Genomic DNA, 24,112 nt, shown 5'->3' with positions numbered 1-24,112 from the left:
TACACCACCTATGCGAGAGATGATTAAGAATTTCGCAAGTACTATGGCTGGAAAAGGGGTTAGTGATACCTGGGTATCCTCGTTTCTTAACAGAAACTCCCCCCATCTGATCTCACGTTGGCAATCCAGCATGGATCGCCAGTGCCACCAGGCTGATTTAGGGGCTAAATATAGCCTATATTTCGATCTTTTGCACCAGAAGATAGAGGAATATAAGATTAAGCCATGGGATATCTACAATATAGATGAGAAGAGCTTTCTAGCTGGAGTTACTGGTAGATCAAAAAGGATGTTCAGCAGACGAATGTGGGAGAAAAAGGAGGTTACTACAGCTCTTCAAGATGGCTCGCGTAAATGGGTAACCCTCCTAGCTTGTATTTGCGCTGATAGATTAGCACTGCCCCTAGGCCTTATCTACTAGAGTACCTTAGGGGGGCTTCAATCAAGCTGGGTACAGGATATCAGTGAAGGAGAACACTCAGCCTTCATTAACTCATCTCTATTAGGCTGGACAAACAACGAGATAGGGGTCGCCTGGCTTAAACAGGTGTTGGATCGATTCACCAAATCTAAGAGCTACTCCTCCTACCGATTGCTACTCCTAGATGGCCATGGATCTTATGTAACTTAGGAGTTTCTTGAATTCTGCGATTAAAATAAGATTCTTGTGGCTATTTTCCCCCCCCATTCAACCTATACCCTTCAGCCATTAGATGTTGTAATGTTCAAACCTCTTTTAACTGCGTACTCAAAGGAGCTATCTAACTACCTTCATAACAGCTAGGGGCTGCTATTAGTTAAGAAAGGAGACTTCTTCCCCCCTTTCTAGAGAGCCTAGGTGTCCTCCTTTAAGAAAAACACTGCCCAAAAGTCCTTTAAGGCTATAGGGATCTGGCCGCCCGATCTAACCCCTATACTTAAAAGATTTAACCGCAACACCCCTGAAGTATCAAGCTTAGATGAGAGCTCAGCTTCTGTACTTATTGGATTAGACTGGCGTAAAACTAAGGCTCTAGTTGATCAAACAGCAGCTGATAGAATAAGTAAGGAGGTAAAGAAACTACACAGATTACTCCATCACATCTCAACCCAAAACGAGCTACTCCGCCATGAGATAAAGGGACTAAAGGAGGCCCTAAGTACCAAGAAGAAGCAGAAGAAGAAGAGCTACCCCTTAGATCTTCAAACTAATCAGGATGGGTATCATGGAGGAGCTGTTTTCTGGTCGCCAAGGAAACTTCGCCAAGCCCGGGAACGTAGGGTAGTAGAAGAACGTGAGAAAGACGATTTACAACTCCAAAAAGCTCGTAGATTAGAGTTGAAAGAGCAGTCTAGGTTATACAAACTTCAAGTAGCTCAGGAGAAGCGTGTGAAGCGGGAGAGACTCAAGGAGGTGCGCGAGAAGGAGAAGGCTGAAAAGATGGCTGAACGGGCACGTGAAAAAGCAGCTCGCGACTCACAAAAAGCTATCCAACAAGCCCAAAACAGTAATTGCAAGGCCTCACAAAGCTCTACTCAAAAGCAGAAGCGTCAGAAACGCGTTGTTGCTGCTACAGGTGCTAAGGAGTCCTCAGGGGCTGCACCAGCTGCCCCAAGAGGAGGCCAAGCTCCGCTTTGCAGTTCACCTACGCACAATAGACGACAAGCACCCACTTACTAATAGAACTACACTGCCACTAGTCATACGAGGACGCGCAGCGGGCAACCGACGGATACCAAGATCGAAGGTTCAGCGCGTAGCACAACTGCTACCCGCCACACCCCGAAACGTCCTAGCCAGCCCTCACTTTTCAGACGGGTCGAGGCAGGATCCAACGCAAGGGCAAGGAAAGGACATTGCTGCCCAGAATTTCACCATCTGGTGGGAGTCTCTTGGACAAGAGACAATCACTGTCTTCTCAGACGGGTCTGAACAACAAATCAACGGTACAAGGGTGGTCACTTACGGGTACGCTATATACCAGGGCCAGGCCGCCGTGGCGACTGGACAAGGCTCACTAAATGCCCTTAGCCACGTCTTCGATGCGGAGGCTATAGGCGCGTGCAGAGGACTCAAACACGCACTACAACTCTCACTGCCTAGCCAGAGGGAGATCGTACTTTGCATAGACAGCACTTCGGTAATATGGGGCATACGCGGAACCGCCCCTACCTCCTCCCAATGGGCGTTCCTCCAAATCCATGGAGCTATGGAGGCCTACAACGTGAAAACGCGGTGGGCGCCGGGACACATGAAGATTGTTGGAAACGAGCTCGCCGACCAGCTGGCTGACAGCGAGGCCAAAGACCCGCACCAGCCATACGGCATGGCCGCCTCCCCCACAAGATCCGGTATACGAACAGTAGGCCGCCGCCTCCTCGAACATACAAGGGACACTTGGTGGCAGGATAAGAGCAGTAGGCTATCAGCATGGTACACGCAATGGCAGCTGCCATACGATACTAGGCGCACGCCCGCAGCGCTATGGCTACCCCGAAGGATACTCGCGAAAGTCCTTATGATACGCTCAACGCATGGCGACTTTGAATGGTACCACCGAAAATTCAACCACGAGGATACCTCGAAATGCCTATGCGGCAGGCCCAAGACGCCAGAACACCTAGTGTTCTGCAAGAGAGCCACAACACACTTCAAGAAGTGGCCTCTACGCCCCATCGTGCCCCCTCGCACAAGACAGGAAGGCCTAGCGTACCTCGCGCAATTAATAGACCAGCCACAAGAGTTCGAGACCTTCGTTAAGGTAACGAACTCCTTCTATAACGAGTGATTTCTATTTTTGAATTTCACAAAGACCCGCTGAATTCCTTGGCATTATTCAGTGTAGGATTCGCGGCAGAACGCCGCATAGATGCCACAACCCACACGCTCTCTTTCAAACTTTTCATTATATCTCAAACTGCCTCTTGTTACTTTTTCGTTTCTCTCTCTAAAAAGCAGTCATTGTACTGCATCGATCAAAGGCGCAAGCCACGAAATACTAGAATATTGTAGGAAAACGGCTTCAAATGGCGGGAGTCCTTTTCACGAACATGTATATAGGCAGGACATCACTCCCCTTAGATACAAAACACCTAGGAATAGGTTCCACGAGGCAAGTGCGACAGCACTATAAGACCACGGCGGGACCCGCCCGAATACCCTATGGGAGGTTACAGATAGGGCGTTAAACCATAATCAACATCAACATCAACCAGCTGCCCCAACCCCGCCCGAATACCCTATGGGAGGTTACAGATAGGGCGTTAAACCACAATCAACCAGCTGCCCCAGCTCAAACCACCCGCCGCGGCCGCAACGTCAACCTTCCAGATAGATACAAGTAGCACAAGTTAATTGCAAGCATCTAATTACTTCAAATCTATGATATCTCGCGATAACAGCAATTGTGGGTGGCTCTACAACCTCATTTTTCTAAAGTTTTAGTGTTGATGGGGTGTGCATTACTCCGATCCGGGCATTGCGTGCACGGACACGTTAAGTCATCGATGTAGATTCTTGTAAAGCTTTCAATTTTAATGTACTACATGAGATGTTTGCTATCTTCTATGCTGTACTACAATTCTCTATCATGATATGCAAATTTACCCCCACGCTAGAAACGCTCGCTTCTATACCTCAACTGAGTGTACAATATTACAACAAAAAAAAGAATACATCTTAACATCTCTACCGATTCCCGTTTTATAACACGCTTACTTCTCAGCCTTCTTACTCTGCTTAGTCCTCAACTTCATAAACAAGAACACCAGTGCGTATCCGGAAAACGCAAAGATGACGCAAATGCCCGCATCTCTCCATCCGAGGTATCGCTCACCCAGGTTGACGGTGGCGAGGTAGTCTCGTCCGACAGTGTACTGGCAGACCTTGCATCCAGAAGTGGCATCAGGGTTGACAAGGTTGGTGCGACTACCAGGTCCACTGAGCCAAGCTTCCAGGTATTGCGCGCAGGTCTGGTTGCCGTTGGCAGCCGGGGGATCGAACAGGGCGAACTCAGACTCTCTGCACTCGATCTTCCAGTCAAAGTCTGTGAAGATAAGGAGGGAGCCCATCAGGTAGTTGAAAGGGTTGAGGTAGTAAAGCCAGTACCTCCAGAAATCCTGGATCTGTGCGTACGGGACGAGTACACCGCAGAAGCAGCAGAGGGTAGAGAGGAGGAGCGGGTTAACCAGAGAAGCGAACACAGCGTTGGGAGCATATGCAGCAACGAACTGTCCGAAGCCAGTGTAGATGAACTGGTAAACCAAAAAGACGAAGAACACAGCACCGGCTTTGCTGGCTTCAGCAGGTAGGCCAGCAATAAAGTAAAAGATGAGGAAGTACAAAGTACCGCAGATGAGCAGATACGGCATCTCAGATGTAATAAGTGCCGTAACAAACGACTGCCAAGAGTACATCTTCGACTTCTTCTCTCTTGCTTCGTAGATGTCGCGGCGCTCGAGGAAGATGGGCTGCAGCTGGGCAATAACACCAGGTGCGACGAAGATGTACTGGAAGAGCGAGAACAAAACGTACTTTTGCTCCGCGACCGAGTTGCCGATTTGGAAGAAGGTGAGACCAATGAAGAAGGCGACGCCGATGTGCAGAATCAACTTGTTGTTGAAGTAGTCGAGGTCGCGGAAGAAACTGATGTTCATGCGGTTGGTGACTAGCCTTGCTTGTGTCCAGAAGGTGGTGGCGAACTCGTGGCCGTCATCCTTGGTGCCTGGCTCCTTGCTAGCTGCGTCGGAGATGATCTCGTCGAGGTGCTGGTTCAGGGCGGCTGATTCGGGAGAGTCGAGCCAGACTTGGTGCCAGTCGCGTCCAGCAGGGTCGTAGCCGCTGACAACATCGATCATGTGTTCAGCTGGGTTAGCGCCTGGTGGGCAGGGACAATCGTAGCGGCCAAAGTATTCCTTGATAGTCTCTGCGTTATCGCCGATGTCGCCAAAGTAGACCGTCTTGCCGCCTTTGGCAAGGAGAAGAAGCGTGTCGAACTGGGCGAACAGGAGGGCAGAGGGCTGGTGAATGGTAACGAGAACTGCTTGGCCAATGTCGGCGAGCTTCCTGAGAAATCGGACTGTGTTGAAGGCTGCTTGGCCGTCAAGACCTGATGTGGGCTCGTCGAGAAAGATGAGAATAGAGGGCTTGGACACGAGTTCGACACCAATGGTGACGCGCTTTCGCTGTTCAACTGAAAGACCAGCTCCGACTTTACCAATGAGAGTGTTCTCGAGATCGTGTAGTTCTAAAAGGTCGATAATAGTGTCGACATAGGCGAGCTTCTCCTCCTTTGACACGTCACGACCTTGTCGAAGAAGCGCGGAGAACTCGAGAGCTTCTCGTACAGTGGAGTAGGCATCATGGACATCAAGCTGCTCGCAGTAACCTGCGGATCGCTGGAATGAGACTGGTAGTGGTCGCCCGTCGACTAGGACCTCGCCCTTGATCGTACCTTGTGTTTTGCGTTGAGCGAGGACATCCAAAAGAGTGGTTTTGCCGGCACCGGAAGAGCCCATGAGGGCACCTAGCATACCGGGTTTGACATAACCGTGGACGTTGTCGAGTAGAGTTCGGTCGCCAGTGGGGGTCTTGACAGTGTAGGTCAGGTTGCGCCATGTGAAGATGGAGGTGTTGCGGATAAGACTCTTCTCGAGACCAGTCTTTGTCTCGCCCGATGCTCCCAAAGTGGCGTTGTTCGATGACAGCTTCTCGCCTAACTGAGCTTCTTCATCTTGAGCCCGAGACGCGCGAAGTTTTGCAACCTTCTTGCTCTTCTCCCGGGGAACATATGCGGTACTTGAGGCTGAAGTGTCATCCCAGCGACAGGTGAAGAAGATGGTGAGGGCAACGAAGAAAGCCCACCATGCGAAAAGGATACCAACATTGCGCCAGATATTAGATGGCGAGTAGGAAAGACTGGCTAGATAATCCTCTCCGCTGACCTTGTTTGCACCAGGCCTTGCACCACCGATTCCAGCGCAGGCTTGAGAGTTGGGGTCCTGGTATTGAGGGAGGTAGTTGGGGATGAGGTTGTCGTAGACACATGGGATGGTCGTTCCCTCGTACTCGTTCGCCATGAGAGATTCAAAGCCATATGCCAATGGGTTGATCCAGTACATCCACACGAGCCAAGGGTGCATAGCGGGCTTGGGGATCTCGTAGCCCATGTATACGATTGTCGCAGTAATGGCAAAACCAGAGATCTTGGAGGCTTCGTTGAAAGTCGGGAACCCAGCGCCGATAGTCCTCATCATGGCAGTCATGACGAGAGTGACAACATAGACGACGAACCAGTTGATGAAAAATGCAGCAGCAGTCGCTTTCAGGGCAGTCATCCAGTATAGAATGAGCGTAAAGCTGGTGATCTGGAAGAGCAATATAGGTATGTCTGCCGCAACCTGAGCGATGCAGAATGCCGCGGGGTTGAAGAAAGCAAAGTTCTTTTGCTTTGCGAGAATCGGACGGCCGGTGAAGGAGTCGTTGACTTCGGACAGTGTGAATAGGGCGTTGAACAGAAGCGAGAGGAACAAGGCTCCAGACTTGAGGAACAGTCCAGCGGAATTGTCGGGTGCGTTGTAGAAGAGCGAACCAGTGATCAAGGCTTGGACGATGTTGGTGGCTTGCTTGATGAGCAGGGTAGGCTTGTCGTTCCAGAGAATCTGGTATTGACGGATAACACAAGCCTTGACTTGAGCAGGGAATGAAACAGTCATGGGTGAGGATTTCGGCAAGCGACGCGACTTCTCGGAATCGACAGCCTGGCAAAAGGCTTGTGTGTTCGTCTTGGCCTCGCTAGAGACGGGGTAATCGAGCTCCCGGTCCATGGCGGCCTTGATCTTGGACTGTTGGTAGGCTTGCTGGATCTCAGCTGCGGTACGAGGAAACTTGTCCTCGAAATACGGCTTGATCTCGCGCTCGCTGGGTACTGTGACACCTGTGAGGTAATCGGCGACGTTGGCTCCGTCTCCGCAGATGAAGCCAAGAGACTCCATGAATGGGCGTGCTTCCTCGCGGGGGCCGTAGTATATTTGCTTGCCCTCGTCTAGGACCAACACCTTGTCGAACAGGTCGTAGATACCATTACCAGCCTGGTAAAGAGTGACAATAGTCGCCATGCCCATGGTATCTGTTAGGCAACGTAGCGCGCGTGTGTACTCCAAAGCAGTAGATGCGTCTAGACCTCGCGTCGAGTTATCCCAGCATGCGATGCTTGGACGGGTCGCAAGTGTCTCGATGATGGAAACTCGTTTTCGCTCGCCGCCTGAGACGCCTCGTACGTAGGCGTCACCCACTTTGGTGTTTTCAGTGTGTGATATGCCCATCGAGTTGAGGAGGAAGCCTTTGAATTTGTTTCGGGCTTCTTCTTGACTTCTTCCGTCTTGAATGGTCTCGGGTGTGTTGAGGCGAGTCGCGAAATCCATGGTCTCCCCTACGGTGAGTGTTGGGTAAAACAGCTCTTCTTCGTTGTTGATGACGATACTGCCGCGATATTGCTCGGCCTGCTTTGCGTCTAGAGACCCAAAGTGAACGTCGCCATTAACTTTTGCGTATCTGTTGTGGCTTAGTTAGCTTTGGATTCACGTTTTGCACAAAAAGAACTTACCCGTTTCGCTTGTTGGCTAGCATCTTGAGCAGAGTTGAGCAGCCGGATCCTGGTCGACCTAGGACGAGGAGCATCTCACCCGGACGGACGCAGCCAGAGGTAGATTCGAGTATAGGTTTCAGAGCCGGTTTCCGTCGTGCATCCTTGATGAGTTGTGGGACGTTGAATTGACTGATGATGTTCTCCTGTAACCGCTCGTCCGAAGGTACAACTTCCACTGACAGATCCCGCCAGGTAACACCAAGTCTGCGAACGCCAGCCTGGTTGTTCATGTCAAAGTCCTTGACATCTTCTGCCAGCCTCCACTCGACATGTGTTTTGACCGAGCCATCCTTTCCACTCTGCATTGAGCCTTTGTCATGGTGTTGCATCTTCTCGGAAGATGAAGACGGTGTTGCGACCGGGGTAGAGCCTTGAGTATCCATTGCAAATGTGCAATTAGACACTGGCTCGAAGTAAAGTGAAGTCGCAAGTAGTTGCTTTGATTGTTTGTAGAGCAGATGTCATGTAACTTTGTCTAGAGTATCTATACATTGTAGCACTCTTACTAAAACGGGACAAGTAATAATGTCGATGATCACGGAAAGTTACTAAGGTACAGATCGGGAAACGTGCATGCGAATCTGGAATTCAGCCTCACCACAAGCCTTCATGCATACCCCGCAGGGGTCCTGGGTGGGCACCGCGGGCCCCGCCGGCGTCTCGGCCGCCACGGGACACGAGAGTCGGGACAACCGCCCTCCGCTTTTGGCAACGTCAAGCCAATGCCTAGCACGCCCAAGAGATCCTCTCCAGGTTCCTGCCTTTACACATGCAATTATGTTCATCATGTCGGAGTCATTGATGTCGTGGAGGGCGGCACATGTGGTATTTGTTAGTTTGGTTGGCACCTGGGTCTGGAGCGATTACGTCATCGCGATATGATCCTTTGTTCCGACCACCGAGATAGTGCGATATCCCAAGTCGGAGCAAAGCTGTAACGTCTATACTGTACTACGAAGAAAGTGCAAGAATTTTACTCTTGCCAAAATTCACTCGTGGTACAGATAAAATTACAGAGTGAGTATCCATGGACGACACAATGTTAAAAGTATTGTACGTTCGGATAAATACGCGAGGAGAGATGTATAGAACAGGCACTAATGTAGGCGCATATGAATCCCATCAATATTCCGACTGTTGATACCGTTATCGGAAGCTCTTCGGTAGGATCACATCCCGAGACACCTACGTCGGTCATGCTCTGTTTCTTGATATATACGGCAAGATGCGCCACACATTCTCAAGCATCACTCACAACCACATTTACTCTACACTCCAAATACACCCACCTTTTTTAAGACCTATTCACATTCACCATGACGACTTTTGCGATCCTTGGCGCTACAGGCAACTGTGGAACCGCCCTTCTCGAACTCCTTCTTTCTAGTACAGATGTCAAGATCAAGGCATACTGCCGCAGCAAGGACAAGCTTTTCCGCCTAGTTCCTGCCGCCGCCGACAACTCCAGGGTCGAAGTCTTTACCGGCAGCATCTTAGACGCCGATCTGCTCAGCAAAGCCATGTGGGGAGCAACCGCAGTCTTTCTTACGGCTTCCACAAACGACAACGTCCCCGGCTGTCACATTAGTCAGGACTTGGCCTCCACTGTCATCAAGGCGCTCCAGAGCTGGAGGTCTTCCGGCAAGGAACACCCGCCTATCCCCAAGCTTTTGCAACTATCTTCTGCCACCATCGACCCGTGGCTTAGCCGCAAGAACCCTTGGGTCAACGCCATCGTCCGTCGATCCGCCTTCCACGTTTACCGTGACCTCGAGTTATCCGAGAAGATCCTGCGCGCGAATGAGGATTGGGTCACTACTATTTACATCAAGCCCGGCGGGCTGTCGGTCGATGTACAACGCGGCCACAAGCTTACACTCGACGAGGAGGAGTCTTTTGTTTCCTACATGGACATTGCTGGAGGTATGATTGAGGCAGCTCAGGATCCTGATGGTCGCTGGGACAACAAGAACGTTGGTGTTGTCAACGCCAACGGCAAGGCCAAGTTCCCCTCTGGCACTCCAAAGTGCATCGTTTGTGGTCTTCTTACTTATTATTTTCCCTTCCTGTACCCCTACCTCCCTTCCGGTACCGGACCCGCTTAGGTTAAGGTTTATTTAGTTTTAGATTAGTTTTCTTACAGTTATAGGTTAATGCAAGGGGTTCTTTATGACTCGTCGTTGACTGCCGTGATGTACGCCGTGATGTACGCCACATGCGAGTAAACAGTGAAGTAGAAACATGGTTCAAAATTCCGGAGCTCCACACAAGTCGCGATTCAGCAAAGATCTCATGCGCAAGTGAGAAACTCTAGATCACGGAGTGATTTTATGAATCAACGTCAACTTAGGGGTTTCCTCATTGACACCAATAGAAGTCGCGACTATAATCCATATACGAAATAGCATTTACAGTAGCAAAGAACTAGCGAGCAACAAGCAGAATTCTAACCTTATTGTCATCATCACCACCCAACTTACTACGTCAAGTACATTCTGAAACTAGACAATGATACATAAATTCCATCGTCCTAAAAGTTGACTACAGTCAACGCAATTCGTGATCCCCACTTCACCCAGCCAAGTCCCAACCCATATCCCACCCATCCCAAATTGACCTCGCTACAAAAACCCACCGTCCCCAGACAACCCCCAGCACACCCCTGATACCATCATCTCCGACTCCCCATACCTATAGTTAGTAGGTAGACCCGCACTCCGCCCGGCGCTAACCCAAACCGCACATCCACCGAACTCCGTCACCCCCTTCTACCATCGGGTCAGCACCATCGACACCACCAAAAAAATCAATGACGCCTACATACCTATGTAAAACATATCCCCAATACCCCCATATACTCAAAATAGCAAAACAGGCCATGCTCGGTCCAATTCAAAAGTACGGTACCCTAGGTAAACGCTAAGGAAGAAATCCTCCGAGACGCACGCACGCGCGCCAAGCTTCCGATGTCCACCTACTGTACACCTACGGGGAATGATTGTATGCTAGGCTTGGGTTGGGTGCCACTTGCCGCGTTCCGAGGGGGAAAATCTCCGATTCTGTATGTGTGGTGTGGTTGTTGGAGACGGGGTGTGTAGGTAGGGCTTACTGTACATATGGTAAAAGGGATGATAAAAGACATGAATATCCCACGGATTATTGAGGCAGCACGAACTTGAGTGAATTAGCAAGCTCAAAATTTGAAGATTTATCTGTTGTTTCTATTATATTTTTTTGATCACCCACGACTGGAACGTGTCTAGAGAAGAAGAAGACAGGCAAAGTATAGCAATCATGTCTACTTTTGCAACTGAGAAGCGTCCAGCGCCTGAGGGTAAGTTTGTATTCAGGCCTTCATCACATCCATGAGTCCATTTACTCGCTCTACCCATCCATCATCCCTTTTTCTCCTCCATCAAGACACTGGAAACTGACAGAACTACAGACATCATCGGCTGCCAAGCCGCAGCCTTTGAATGGACAGAAAGCTACGACACTAAAGACTGGACTCGTCTCGCAGGCTGTGTCGCACCCACCCTCTACGTACGTCCCCGCCCCGTCCCTACCCTCTTCTCCTACCTATCCCATCCCCATCCCCCTCCCCCCATCCACCCCCCTAACCCCACCAGCTCGACTACACCTCCGTCCTAAACAAAAAATGGGAATCCCTCCCCGCCCCCGAATTCATCGCCCTCGCCTCCTCCCCCCACTTCCTCGGCAACGCCCTAATAAAAACCCAACACTTCATGGGCCAAACGCGCTGGATCTTGCACTCCGACGAAGAAATCCGCGGCCACCACCAGATGCGCGTTGCGCACCAGCGGTTTAAAGACGACGAGATGAATGAGGTGGCGTGTGTGGGACATGCGCATGGGGCGGCGATTGTGCATTATAAGAAGGTTGAGGGGGTATGGAAGTTTGCTGGGTTGGAGCCGGATATTAGGTGGAGTGAGGGGGAGTACGCGAGGATTTTTGCTCATGAGTAGTGTGTGGGAAGGGGGAGGGAAAGTGTATGTTTGGTCGTTTTGGGTGTTTAGAAGTGCATGGTGAGAGATTGTGAGGGAAAATAGAATAAGTGATTTTGTTTACAAGAATACGAGTTATTCATATGATGCCTCATGTTTGACGAGTGAGCCTAGTCTGTTCAACAACACGAACAGTGGGTTCATATGCTCCTCTGGGAATAAAAAGGTCACTGCGATAATCCATACACGCACACCCACGCAACAGGATTATTTATGCAGGATAACATGATCCATGGGCGAGCGGCGCACACGGGCGAGCGGCGCACCCCACCAACTTTTGCAACTTTAAAGCGATGCATCTCAACAACGCGATAATATTATTGCTAGATATTGATACAGTAGATTACTCTATATTAATAGTATCAGTCTTGCATGTGCGCGAGTTGTGCCCAGTCTCCTTGTCGAGACGCGGTGAGAGCCTTCACTAGTATTCACGGTGAATCAGGCTTCCCGTGCTCTGATTGGCCAGGCACTGATTAGTCAGCTGCTCCGTGCGCGCACCATAGATATTCTCCCTTCTCCCGTAGCTCCAATACAACAAGTTCACGCACGTTTTCTCCACCTTCATCACTCCTTGCACCTAGTGCAGCGCCTTTGAGCCCGCTGGCTGAGGCCTGATCGCGCTCCTCCTTGACGCTCTTCATGAGCAATCTGCTGGTCAGCCTCATTTTGAGCCAGTATATCCTCTCCAGCTCCCTTTGTGAGTACTCCCTGCTTCTGTATACGCCTTTTAGAGCGCCGCCTACGCTCTGAGGCTGCGCTATTGGCCTTCTCAAGACTAGAGATCCGATCGCGCATCAGCTCAGCAGAGAGCATCATCACCTCGGCGCCCTTCTTTAGCTGGTCAATCGCCATAATAATTGAAGCTGGTGATGAGCTCTTGTGCTGGCGCACGCGCTCACGTATTAGGCTTGACTGAGCCTCAAGCTCACGCGCGTTGCTCGGCGTTTGAGCTACCCAGGGAGCCTCTGGCAGAGCTGCTGGAGGAGTAGGTGTACGCAGTTGTACATCTACCTTTGATAGAACAGCCTCTGGTTGTAGAGGAACAAGGCCTGCGCCGCGGAAGGCTGAGCAGATATTGGCTGGCGTGAACGCTTGATCAAATGCTGCCTTGAACGCTGGCAGAAACTCTAGCTTGGTGATGTGGTTGATGTGGTTGCGCATAAGGCTCTCCACCTCACGGCTGTACGCGCGCTTCAATGGCGAGAAGCAGCCAACATCAAGTGGCTGGAGTAGGTGAGATGAGTGAGGAGGCATACAGAGCGTATGGATATTGTTCTCCTTGCAGAGCTCCTGGAACTCTAGAGATTGGTGGCTCTTATGGCCATCAATAATAAGCAGGCGACGCGCGCCTACACTACGAGCCTGCGTGTGAGCGTTGAAGTGCTTTAGCCACTCAACTCCAAGCTCATTATTCGTCCAGCCATTATCGCTGACTGCGATCGCCCAGTCGCGTGGGATCTCAGCTTCCTTATACCAGGCTGATAGGTGGTACTGGCCAGCGAAGATGAGGAACGGTGGGACTGACCAGCCAGCAGCGCTGATAGCAGCGATCAGCGTTACCCACTCGCGATTGCCTGGCTGAATACTCTTCGGCCTGCCTCTCCTCTCTGCTCCTGTTATAACTAGCTGCGTTGTAATCTTGCCCATCATAAAGCCAGCTTCATCAAAGTTGTAGACGTCCTCATCGCAGATACCTAGCTCAGCCTTTGTCTCTTCTACAAGCTTAAACCACCTCTTTATTAATGTTGCATCCTCACAAAGAGCTCTCTGCCTATCGTACGCTTGGTTGAAACACGTCCGAAGACTGTCTGTACGCTTAACAAAGGTAGATGGCCAGTTGACTCCAACCTGCTCTCCACCACGCGCAGCCAGCAGCTTATCAGCCATATCACGTACAGCTGTGTAGGTAGGCGCAAATCCACGCAGATCTAGCTGAAGTATATAGCTAATAATCACCTCCTCTTCTCTCTGGGTAAGCTTCCTTGAGTTGGGCGGGCAATCGCGTCGGGCAGGTATACCAGCGCGTCGGCGGCGGAGCGTTGTTTCGGCTACGTTGTAGACTACTGCAGCAGTACGGGTACCTTGGATCTGGTGCGCATTAATAGATGAGATAGCAAGCTGAATATCTGCTTCATTTGATAGTAATTGAGTAGCGCTGCGTTGAGCCATTGTAGATTAAGATCAGTAAGGTGAGTAAAGTTGGTGGGGTGCGCCGCTCGCCCGTGTGCGCCGCTCGCCCATGGATCATGTTAACGTATTTTAATACCTTTTTTATATGTTTTTTCCTTACTTTTTGGTTCAAAACTTTGCAAATGGACATTAACTTGACTTGCGTGCGTGACTGACTCATTCGCTCAATTAACAGCATTGACGAAAAGCAATGGCGAATACACAACGACGAACAACCGCAACGACAACCAAAACGACGCTCAACGCCAAAAACCAAACAAAGATTTGCAAAAGGGGTAGTCCAGAGAGTTCCATATGAAAACCAAAGAAGGCAGCAACGCAAAGATCGCTTCAATATGACAACAATTGGTATCTGAACTTTTCCTCCCAACAACAGCAAAGTGCTGAGAAAGAACCCCGTAGTAAAGGAATAGTAAAGGAACGGGTCGAATCCTCAAGTTACAGTACACAAAAAAGGTGGGTATGACGAAAGTAACTCTCATGCGGAGAGGAACAAGGAAAAGAACTTCCCTGAAGAGAAAAACGCACAAGTCCATGCGCTTGTGGTCCGTCCATGCAACAGATGATGGAGTTACACATGCCATCCAGTCATTACGACATACTTCCGCTACTCCCACACCAACGAGCGCTCCCCGACGCGGCGATGAAATCCAGTTCATACATAGTAGATTCGTTCAGTATTTAGGGCGTTGTGACATTTCCTTCGTTAATCAGTAAAGTCGCGCCCCGGTATTTGTCATTTCTTTTTCTTGGTATCCTTCCGGGCAGGAACACTACCAGCAGCCCATCGGAAGAAAGGCGATGGGGCGGTCTTCTTGCGGGAAGAGCTTCCGGAACTGCCACCTCCGCTGGGCACAACCACGACGGCAGGTGGAGGGGGAGGCATGGCGCCATCGGCACCTGGCGGTGGTGGGGGCGGGGGAGGCATAGCTCCAGGAGGAGGAGGCACTTGCACTATATGTGCATGAGATACTGATTGCTTCCTTCCCTTGTCCCGCTTTCCCTTACCTTTGAGTGGGAGATGGCTGGACATGAACATCTGCGCATCTGGTGGAGGTGGCGGTGGAGGAGGAAACGCTTCCTTGGGCTCCGGTGGTGGCGGTGGTGGAGGCTCCGGCATTGGCCACATGTGCATGGTAATGGCCCAGTCAGGCTGAATCATGGTCTCCCAAACTTGAGGCAGGATAATCTCTCCATCTGGGCCCACGAGGTCGTAGTGACCTTCATGCACATGTGGGCCAATGACGTCGACATGGAGGAAGGCTTGCTTGATGAGTTCCTCCATCCCCTGCTCTGATGTTAGCGCATACTCATGCTACACGAGGACAAGGATGTAGTTACCTTCCAGGTATTGCACAGGTTCCAGGGGAAGCTGAACTTGCGGCCCACTGCGTCCTTGAACTTGATCGGGGCTTTGGGAGCATCAGATGGCTTGAGTGCAGCAGCCTCCTCCTCAGCAGCCTTTTTCGCTTTTTCCAACTCTTCTGCGGCAGCCTTAGCATCCGCCATAGCCTTTTCGTGTTCCTTCTTTGTTTCTTCTTCAGCAGCCTTGGCGTCTGCCAGAGCCTTTTCATGAGCCTTTTTGAGCTCTTCCGCTTCTGCCGCAGCCTTCTTCTCCGCTTCTTCACGCGCCTTTTCATGAGCCTTTCTGATCTCTTCTGCTTCTGCAGCAGCCTTCTTCTCAGCCTCTTCACGCGCCTTTTCCGCAGCCTCGACCATAATTTGGGCCTTTTCGGCTGCGGCCCTCTTCTCTTCTGCAATGCGGGCTGCCTCAGCATCTGCTGCTGCTTTCTCTGCTGCACGGGCTGCTTCTGTGGCAGCTTCGCGTTTGAGTTGTTCATCTTTTTGAGCGAGAATAAGCTGCTCAAGCTTGGCGAGCTTGTCTTCATCGCCCCTCTTCTTTGCCTCTGCAGCCTCTATTGCGGCCTTTTCGGCAGCCTCCTTCTTGGCCCTCTCTTTTTCGATCTTTGCTTCTTGCTGAGCGATGAGCAAGTTCTCCAGACGTGAGAATTTGGCCAACTCTGCGTCTTTCCTGGCCTGCTCTGCAGCCTTCTCGTCCTCTTCAGCTTTGCCCATCAAGAGCTTTTCGAGTTTCGAGAGCATCCCCTCTTCCTTTGGATCGGGCTGTGGTGGTGGAGGCGGGGGTGGAGGTGGCGCCATGACTGCCATTTGGGGCATAGCCATCTGCATCTGTTGCGGCTGTAGAGTCTGCAATTGCATTTGCATCGCTCCAGGGGTCTGTGGTGGTGGAGGAGGCGGAGGCGGGGGAGCAGCAGCAGCAGGAGCAGGAGGCTCCTCTTCATGGTAGTGTTCATGATGGTGTTCATGGCGAGGTTTCGGAGTTGCGCGCTTCGAGGGAGGATGTTGTGGTGGCGGAGAAGGATGCGATGGATGTCCATAAGGTGGGTACATGTGAGGCTGCATGCCATATGGCGCACCTGGAGGGGCGCCGTAGGGTGGGTAGTAGCCCATGGGTGAGAAGGGCATCATCTCTCCTGAAGGTGGTCCTGGAGGCATTGAGTTGCGATGGCCTCTGCGTCCCTGGCGGGGATCCCGGGGGTCTTGATGGTGGGGGTCCTGGTGCCGGGGGTCCTGGTAGTCGGGGAAGTAGCCTGCCCGTGGGTCTGCGGCAGAGGGGGGCCCAGTGAAGGGATTTTGACCGTTTGGTGCAAATGGGTTCTGGGCATAAGCACCATGGGGGTCATGGCCAAATGGCACCATCTGGCCTGGAGGAGACTGAGCGCCTCCTGGGAAGCCGTACTGGAAACGTGGGTCCGATATCATACTAGGCGCATAGCCGTTTGGTGCAGGTTGAGGTATATGTCCCCAACCAGCACTGGGATGACCAGGCGGGGGCCCCGGCGCCCGCATTTGAGGGGGCGGATAAGGGTAGTCGTCGTCATCTTCGACGTCTAGAGGTTCCTGAGGGACGGATTGAGGCCTTGCCCGTCGCGGCCTGCGTACGCGCTCCAGTTTGCTTCGACTGCGACTGCGGCTATGGCTCTCGTGGCGGGAAGGGGGATCGGGCACGGGTGCTGCGTGGCGCGAAGAGGTTCGTTCGTGATGCGAGACTTTGGAACGCGGACCCCGTGGGGGCGCTATAGCGGGCGGGGGAATAGCACGATGCGCGACAGCGTGGTGGTGAGGAACGTTGTGGTGCGGGTGCGGGGCAGAGTGATGCTTTACAACTCGCGGGCGTGAGGCAGAGTCGGAAGGGTTGATTTCGTCCTCAATGTAGTCCCACGACCCTTCGTCTTCTTCCTCTTCCTCTTCGTCGTCCTCGTCGTCCTCTTCTTCTTCTTCGTCGTCGTCCTCTTCAGACCCTTCGTCAGTGGTGTACTCTTCTTCGCTAACCGATTCTACCTGAATGCCAGCCGAGTCCTCGTCGGTGAACTCGTCGTCGTGGTCGTCAAAAGCGCCGGTGTGGTTATTGACAGTGATTCCCTTCCGGAGTCTGATCGCAACGTTAGTGTCGCCCTTGACATGATAGCGGCGGTTGGGGGGAGACATCGAGACACTCGACGGCGCCGTGCTGTGCGTGTATCGCGAAGACGTTGAAGACGACGCAACGCGCGACTTGGCAACGCGGCGAGAAGAAGTATGGGGCATTGCGCGACGATGGGGAAGGTGGGCTATGACTAACGGCATGAGGCTGGTGATGCTGGGAACCGTACTCGAGCCCCTCTTCTACTGGAGAATGGCCGAGTCCGGAGTGCTGTGCTAAGTGCGCGAGGAAGGGGCGATGGGATCGGTCGGGAGTGGGGGGACGTGTGTTGTGCTGGAAGTGCAGTAGACGGGCGGCGAGGTGTCGAGGCTGCCTGGCTGGGCAGTGATGGCCCTGGGCAGCTGACAACTGTATTGGGGGGTGTTGTGGGTGGTGGGGGATGCTGACCGCTCCAGCACGGGGCGGGGCAATGCGGCGTCTGGATGCGAAGCAGATGGCGACGCTCAGCAACGAACAGCGGCGAAGAGGCAACTCGCAATAGAGGCTGCGGGTGACGGGCAGACTTTAGTCAATTTCCTCCAACAACAGGCAGCCTTGTACGGGCAGCAAAGGGAGAAGAATGCTTGTGTAAAGGCCGAAGCAGGGTTGGTCGCGTCCAGACTGGGCCGTGATTCGACAGGGCGAAAAATCGCTTCCAACTTCGGCTGAACCAGGCACTCGACGAGCAGTGGGGCCTGTAAGGGTAGGGTGTATTGTGCCGTAGCGAAACGGAATGTGTAGGTATGTGGTTGTGTTTGTGTCTCAGGGCCTACGCCGAACTCTCCAGATCAGATAACAATGTTTTAGAGTTGATTGCGCGGAGTCTGACATAGTCTGAGGAGATGTGGGATTCAGAGAGTCAGGTCAAGTGACGACAGCGAAGATATTGCTGAGATGCAAGACCAAGTCTACTGCACATGCACTGCCTATTTTGTTATCTAATTCAGTTGTCGTCAACTTACAGAGTGCGGGCCTCGACTTGTCGCAGCGGCCCCGTCTAGTTTGCATACGTGGTACATGCTCATTGAAGAGGAATCACCCCGCTGTGGCCTCACTTACCGCCTGGAGCCCAACTCAAATGCACGCATGCCGGAATCCACTGCAAAGAGGCTCGACGGGTAGTGCTATGCAGCCCAACCACACCAGCGCCGACGTAGCGCAACCCGAGACCAGCATGACCTGCCACGTGTAGTCCCAACTATACGACTCGTGCTTCGTGGACGAGTAGCAGCACACATGAGACCGACTTGCCTTCTGTTGCGTTGGTCGGCCGTGTACCGCTTCCCGACATCATCTTCGTGCCGTCCTCGCCTATCTTAGCTGCATGCTGTACCGAACAGCTGTCCCGGTCAAGTTGTCCACGGTTCAATGTTTTAATATTCTAAACACATGTCCATGTCATGTGACGAGTCAAGGAAATCTTATTGTAGTACTTGGCACTGTACAAGATATAGAACACACATGCTTCCACTCCCCGCTCTCCACCCCCTCGCCCAAAGTAGCGCAAAATGCAAGCCCCCCGAATACTTATTGGTTCGTCTTGCCTGAATTATTTGGCTTGGGAACATGGCCGAGAATGCTCTTGTTTTGTGGTGGCTGGTAGATAATCTTTCGTGTCTTCAGTGGTGCCCACTTGTACCTGTAATGGTTGTTAGCCGTGTTTTTAGTATGGCAGAACTGTTGCACGCTTACCTCTTGACCCAGACACTGATAGCAAACAAGACACTGGTGACTGCCAGCACCTTCCAGCCCATCTTCTTGCGGTCATCCATCTCTGGCTCAGCAGTCCAGTTCAAAAACTCGACGACGTCCTTGGCCATCTGCGAAGTTGACGCCTTGGTGCCGTCATCGTATTCGACCAAGTCGTCGTAAAGCACACGGGCCATGGCAATACCGGTACCGGGGAAGTAGGGGTTGAAGTTGAGGCCTTCTGGGACAACAGCACCCGCGGGTGGCTCTTCGGGGTAGCCGGTCAACAAGCTGAAGATGTAGTTGCAGCCACCGTGGCGGGCCTTGACCATGAGTGATAGATCCGGAGGCAGAGCACCGTTGTTGGCAGCGCGGGCGGCTTCGTCATTCTTGTAGGGTGAGGGCATGTAGTCGGACAGCTTTCCGGGGCGCTTCTCGATCTCGCCCTGGTCGTTGGGCTCGGTGTCGTATTCGTTCTCTTCGGCAAGGGCCTTGGCCTCGTCGACAGTCATGAACTTTCCGACGACGGCTCGGTAGGGGACACGGGAGATGGAGTGGCATGATGCGCAGACCTCGCGGTAGACCTGGAAACCACGGCGGAGACTGGTGGTGTATTAGATATATGCGCATGTGCAGGGCTGCGAGGGTAGACGTACGCGCCGTGGTCAAATGTCTTGTGCCACTTTTCGTGCTCCCATGGGTATTGAGTCGGGTGTAGACTGTAGTTTGACATGGTCAGTTTGCGGTTCCCGGACTTCGATGTCATATGGCCAAGTGAACGGCGGGACCCACTCACCCTTCTTCCGCAGGAGTCATGGCATCAACATTGCGTCCGTAGAGTTGCCAGTACCAGGCAGTCGAACCGATCGCGAAGATGGTGGCGGCAGCGGGGAGGGCGTTGTTCTTCCATGCGGAGCCAGCTCCCTCGGCGGAGCTAGATGTCGAGGCGAAGCGCTGTATCACCCAATCCGTCAGCCAGACATTCAATTGCAGCGAGGGGAATCTTGGGCATAGCAAGGATGCCAGAGATGAAGCGGATGAAGCTCGCGGGCGCTGAATGCGTGGGCCGAGCCCTGTGGGATGCGTACCGAAGCTGGCTTGTTGGTGGCATTGCGAGCCGCGGCGCCGGCGGTGCGTGCGGTACGCAGTGCTGAGCGAGCCAACATGGTGGTTTGTAGCTGGCTCGGAGCAATTGGGAGAGTGGATCAATGGGTTGTCGGCGGTGGTGATAGTGGTGTGGGAGTCTTGTTCGGTCGCAACTTCTTCGCTCAAGGCTTGGCGAGACCTAATCAAGTCAGCATCCGCTGTGATTGGCCGACACGCCGCATCATCTGCGTGTATATTGTGCGAGTGCGAGCAGAGCAGTGAGGCAGTTCAGCCCTGGCTTTTCACTACGCGGATGATGCCGATCGCCGAGCTTGCAGAGGCATTCTTTGTTTTCGTCAACTTCGAGATGGCAATGTTTGGCATTTGGCACATACAATCGCACAAGTCCAAATGCGGCGCAATGTCGTGACAGTGGCTAACATCGACCACGGCAAACTTCAACTACAATCACGCCTGCAGATACAATAGTAGACACAATGACATGAAATGCCCAGTGGCGTGAAGTGGAAATGGATAACGTCATCTTCTCATGGCACCTGACGAACAATGGCAAGGTTGGAATGATACCAACCAGCGACGGCGTAGCTAGGTATGTAGCACTGCTTCTATACCCTTTTGCTCATGCAGGAATTGCAAAAGGGCTCAAACGAGGGCTGGCTTCTCTCTAGCAAGGACTGGTAACTTAACCAGAACACACAGCGTCTCTGCGGGGTGAAGAGGGCTGGGAGGACTTCCTTGCGGTTTGTGAGAGAAAAGGAAATGGTGCCTGGTCGGCGATCGCTTTTCTTTGGTTTGCGCAATTAGGACACGGGCAGCACAGCGGCATGTGCGTTTTCCCTCGTTTGCGCGCAGGTCATTCATTGCCTTACAGAATCTGCGCGGCCAATCGCAAGAGCGTGCTTTCATTGCAGCACGACGTGTAGGAAGGCATTAGATGCACTGCTTCAGACAAAATGGCTCTAGGCATTTGCTGTCGAGGCCTGCCTTCACCGCACCCTTCCGCAGTCGGCTGAAGCCTCGCCGGACCCTACTGCACACGCTCACGAGCCCCACGAACAGTACTCGATACCCCGCTACCCTTGCCCAGCTGCAACACCCACCGACTCGCTCTACTTCGTCGCTGCCTGCCCGTCACCCTGCCACCGTTCCCGTCCGGTACTGCTCGCACAGAAGAAACATGTGCAAACACTTCGGTACTGAAGGGCAATCGTCCATTGACATTACCAAAGGCCGCGAGGTGTTGCCTACAAATGTCAAGCCCTTGCACTACGACTTGACCCTGGAGCCAGACTTTGGCAACTTTACCTACCAAGGCACCGTCACCATCGAGTATGCACTTCGCCCATGGTAGCACAAAGATGCTTGCTGACATGCTACCAGTCTAGATGTCGTTGACGACACCACATCCATCACCCTAAACACCAACGAGCTCAAGATCAGCTCGGCCAAGGTCACTACTGGCCAACAAGTCGTCACCGACTCTCCCACTCTTACCAGCAACAATGATGCTCAGACAACAAAAGTCAGCTTTGACCAAAGCATTCCCAGTGGCAGAAAGGCCCAGCTCACCATGGCTTTCTCCGGCATCCTGAATGACAACATGGCCGGCTTCTACCGCTCATCCTTCAAGGCCGAGGACGGCTCCACCACATATATGGCAACAACACAGATGGAGCCTACGGATGCCCGGCGCGCATTCCCCTGCTTCGACGAGCCCGCCCTCAAGGCAAAGTTCACAGTCACGCTCATTGCCGATGAGAAGATGACATGCCTGAGTAACATGGACGTGGCATCTGAAAAGCAAGTCGACAGCGCAGTCTCGGGAGGAAAACGCAAAGCAGTCACCTTCAACCCCACACCACTCATGTCGACCTACCTCTTGTGCTTCATTGTCGGAGAGCTCAACTACATTGAGACCAATAACTTCCGTGTCCCCGTACGAGTGTATGCACCAAAGGATAGGGATATTGAGCATGGCCGTTTCTCTCTCGAGTTGGCTGCCAAGACGCTGGCATTCTACGAGAAGACATTTAACAGCCCATTCCCCCTGCCCAAGATGGATATGATTGCCATTCCCGACTTCAGTGCCGGTGCCATGGAAAATTGGGGTCTCATCACATACCGTGTTGTGGATGTACTAATCGATGAGAAGGTCAGCGGTGCGGCTGTCAAGCAGCGCGTAGCCGAGACCGTGCAACACGAGCTCGCACATCAGTGGTTCGGCAATCTGGTAACCATGGACTTTTGGGATGGCCTGTGGCTTAACGAAGGATTTGCGACATGGATGTCATGGTACTCATGCAACATCTTTTACCCGGACTGGAAGGTCTGGGAAGGTTACGTGACCGACAACTTGGCAGGCGCACTTTCACTCGACTCGCTACGTAGCAGTCATCCTATCGAGGTACCCGTGAAGCGTGCCGATGAGATCAACCAGATCTTTGATGCCATCTCGTACTCCAAGGGTTCAAGTGTCATCCGTATGATCTCAAAGTACATTGGAGAGGAGACCTTCATGGAGGGCATTCGTCAATACCTCAAGAAGCATGCATACGGCAACACAGAGACAGGTGATCTTTGGGCAGCCCTGGCTGATGCTAGTGGTAAAGACGTTGGCAAGGTCATGGACATCTGGACCAAGAAGGTTGGCTTTCCGGTAGTGACTGTCACCGAGGGCACAGGCTCTATTCATCTCAAGCAAAACCGCTTCCTTCGCACCGCCGATGTCAAACCGGAAGAGGACCAGACCCTGTACCCAGTCTTTCTCGGTCTGCGAACCAAGGACGGCGTCAACGAGGACTTGACGCTCTTTGATCGCGAAGCCGATTTCAAGCTCAAGGACCTTGACTTTTTCAAACTCAACGCAGACCACTCTGGTCTTTACCACACGTCATATACACCAGAGCGTCTAGGTAAACTTGGCGTCGCCGCAAAGCAGGGTCTATTGACTGTTGAAGATCGTGCTGGCATGATCGCTGATGCGGGATCGCTGGCCGCATCTGGTTACCAAAAGACGTCTGGTATACTCTCACTGTTGGACAGCTTCAAGAGTGAATCAGAGTTTGTAGTATGGGGAGAAATCACCGGTCGCATTGGTTCGCTGAGAGGCGCATGGATGTTCGAGGACCAAGAGGTCAAGGATGCATTGAAGAAATTCCAGTTGGAGCTCACTGCAGACAAGGCTCACGAGCTGGGATGGAGCTTCAAGGACACAGACGGTCACATTGAGCAACAGTTCAAGGGCCTCATGTTTGGTGCTGCTGGTATCGCTGGTGACGAACAAATTACCAAGGCATGCTTCGACATGTTTGAGAAGTTCAAGGCGGGCGACAAGTCTGCCATTCACCCTAACATCCGCGGTAGCGTATATGCGATCGTTCTGTCAAACGGTGGTAAGGAAGAGGTAAGCAAATTTCTCATTGACGTAAAAGTGGTACCTATACTTACACTCTACAGTACGACGTGGTGGTGAATGAATTCCTCAACGCCGCTACGAGCGATGAACGCAACTCAGCTCTCCGTTCGCTTGGTCGTGCGAAGTCACCCGAGCTCATTCAGCGCACACTCGCCATGTCTCTTAGCGACCAGGTCAAGGGCCAGGACATCTACCTACCCATCTCAGCATTGAGGTCGCACCCAGAGGGTTGCTATGCGCTCTGGACTTGGGTCAAGGACAACTGGGAAGAGCTTGAGAGGCGGTTGCCTCCTAGCTTGAGCATGCTAAGCTCCGTTGTATCCATTACCACGTCTAGCTTCACTCACCGCGAGCACATCAAGGAAATTGAGGAGTTCTTCAAGACCAAGAGCACCAAGGGCTTCGACATGTCGCTATCTCAGAGCATTGACGCTATCAGCGCGAAGGCAGCATGGCTCGAGAGGGACTCTGAGGACGTCAAGTCTTGGCTGCGCGAGCACAAGTACTTGCAGTAGACGTACACTGCCCCTACGCGCGGCAAGCCACGGATGATGAAAACAAGCGACTACGAGAT

At 52.4% G+C, this 24,112-nt stretch overlaps 9 protein-coding genes across 9 annotated transcripts; 5 read left to right on the top strand and 4 right to left on the bottom strand.

Annotated features, from left to right (window-relative positions):
• Positions 1 to 1,196: 1,196 nt before the first annotated feature.
• On the top strand, positions 1,197 to 2,768 carry PtrM4_062990 (uncharacterized protein; the record flags this gene model as incomplete). Its single annotated transcript, XM_066105601.1, has 3 exons — positions 1,197 to 1,261; positions 1,312 to 1,619; positions 1,681 to 2,768. The coding sequence occupies 3 exons, from the start codon at positions 1,197 to 1,199 to the stop codon at positions 2,766 to 2,768; spliced, it is 1,461 nt and encodes a 486-aa protein (XP_065964228.1).
• A 925-nt stretch (positions 2,769 to 3,693) lies between these two features.
• Positions 3,694 to 8,008, bottom strand: PtrM4_062980 (CcmA, ABC-type multidrug transport system, ATPase component; the record flags this gene model as incomplete). Its single annotated transcript, XM_001933023.1, has 2 exons — positions 3,694 to 7,531; positions 7,584 to 8,008. 2 exons carry the CDS (start codon positions 8,006 to 8,008, stop codon positions 3,694 to 3,696), a joined length of 4,263 nt encoding a protein of 1,420 aa, XP_001933058.1.
• Positions 8,009 to 8,941: 933 nt separating this feature from the next.
• Positions 8,942 to 9,862, top strand: PtrM4_062970 (NAD-binding-10 domain containing protein; the record flags this gene model as incomplete). The annotated part of the gene is made up of 2 exons (XM_001933022.2): positions 8,942 to 9,658; positions 9,860 to 9,862. 2 exons carry the CDS (start codon positions 8,942 to 8,944, stop codon positions 9,860 to 9,862), a joined length of 720 nt encoding a protein of 239 aa, XP_001933057.2.
• Positions 9,863 to 10,919: 1,057 nt separating this feature from the next.
• PtrM4_062960 (scytalone dehydratase) lies at positions 10,920 to 11,611 on the top strand (the record flags this gene model as incomplete). The annotated part of the gene is made up of 3 exons (XM_001933021.1): positions 10,920 to 10,959; positions 11,071 to 11,168; positions 11,255 to 11,611. The coding sequence occupies 3 exons, from the start codon at positions 10,920 to 10,922 to the stop codon at positions 11,609 to 11,611; spliced, it is 495 nt and encodes a 164-aa protein (XP_001933056.1).
• A 606-nt stretch (positions 11,612 to 12,217) lies between these two features.
• Positions 12,218 to 13,540, bottom strand: PtrM4_062950 (uncharacterized protein; the record flags this gene model as incomplete). The annotated part of the gene is made up of 1 exon (XM_066105600.1): positions 12,218 to 13,540. One exon carries the CDS (start codon positions 13,538 to 13,540, stop codon positions 12,218 to 12,220), a length of 1,323 nt encoding a protein of 440 aa, XP_065964227.1.
• Positions 13,541 to 14,579: 1,039 nt separating this feature from the next.
• Positions 14,580 to 16,069, bottom strand: PtrM4_062940 (TolA, Membrane protein involved in colicin uptake; the record flags this gene model as incomplete). Its single annotated transcript, XM_001933020.2, has 3 exons — positions 14,580 to 14,797; positions 14,852 to 15,131; positions 15,185 to 16,069. The coding sequence occupies 3 exons, from the start codon at positions 16,067 to 16,069 to the stop codon at positions 14,580 to 14,582; spliced, it is 1,383 nt and encodes a 460-aa protein (XP_001933055.2).
• A 300-nt stretch (positions 16,070 to 16,369) lies between these two features.
• Positions 16,370 to 16,947, top strand: PtrM4_062930 (uncharacterized protein; the record flags this gene model as incomplete). The annotated part of the gene is made up of 2 exons (XM_066105599.1): positions 16,370 to 16,615; positions 16,678 to 16,947. The coding sequence occupies 2 exons, from the start codon at positions 16,370 to 16,372 to the stop codon at positions 16,945 to 16,947; spliced, it is 516 nt and encodes a 171-aa protein (XP_065964226.1).
• A 1,907-nt stretch (positions 16,948 to 18,854) lies between these two features.
• PtrM4_062920 (CYT1, Cytochrome c1) lies at positions 18,855 to 20,182 on the bottom strand (the record flags this gene model as incomplete). Its single annotated transcript, XM_001933019.2, has 5 exons — positions 18,855 to 18,966; positions 19,020 to 19,619; positions 19,673 to 19,735; positions 19,813 to 19,970; positions 20,105 to 20,182. The coding sequence occupies 5 exons, from the start codon at positions 20,180 to 20,182 to the stop codon at positions 18,855 to 18,857; spliced, it is 1,011 nt and encodes a 336-aa protein (XP_001933054.1).
• Positions 20,183 to 21,300: 1,118 nt separating this feature from the next.
• PtrM4_062910 (PepN, Aminopeptidase N) lies at positions 21,301 to 24,053 on the top strand (the record flags this gene model as incomplete). Its single annotated transcript, XM_066105598.1, has 4 exons — positions 21,301 to 21,452; positions 21,504 to 23,073; positions 23,137 to 23,526; positions 23,580 to 24,053. 4 exons carry the CDS (start codon positions 21,301 to 21,303, stop codon positions 24,051 to 24,053), a joined length of 2,586 nt encoding a protein of 861 aa, XP_065964225.1.
• Positions 24,054 to 24,112: the final 59 nt, after the last annotated feature.

This window comes from Pyrenophora tritici-repentis, chromosome 2, assembly GCF_003171515.1.
Source record: "Pyrenophora tritici-repentis strain M4 chromosome 2, whole genome shotgun sequence".
Lineage (NCBI taxonomy): Eukaryota > Fungi > Ascomycota > Dothideomycetes > Pleosporales > Pleosporaceae > Pyrenophora > Pyrenophora tritici-repentis.
This window is presented reverse-complemented; position numbering and strand designations above follow the sequence as displayed.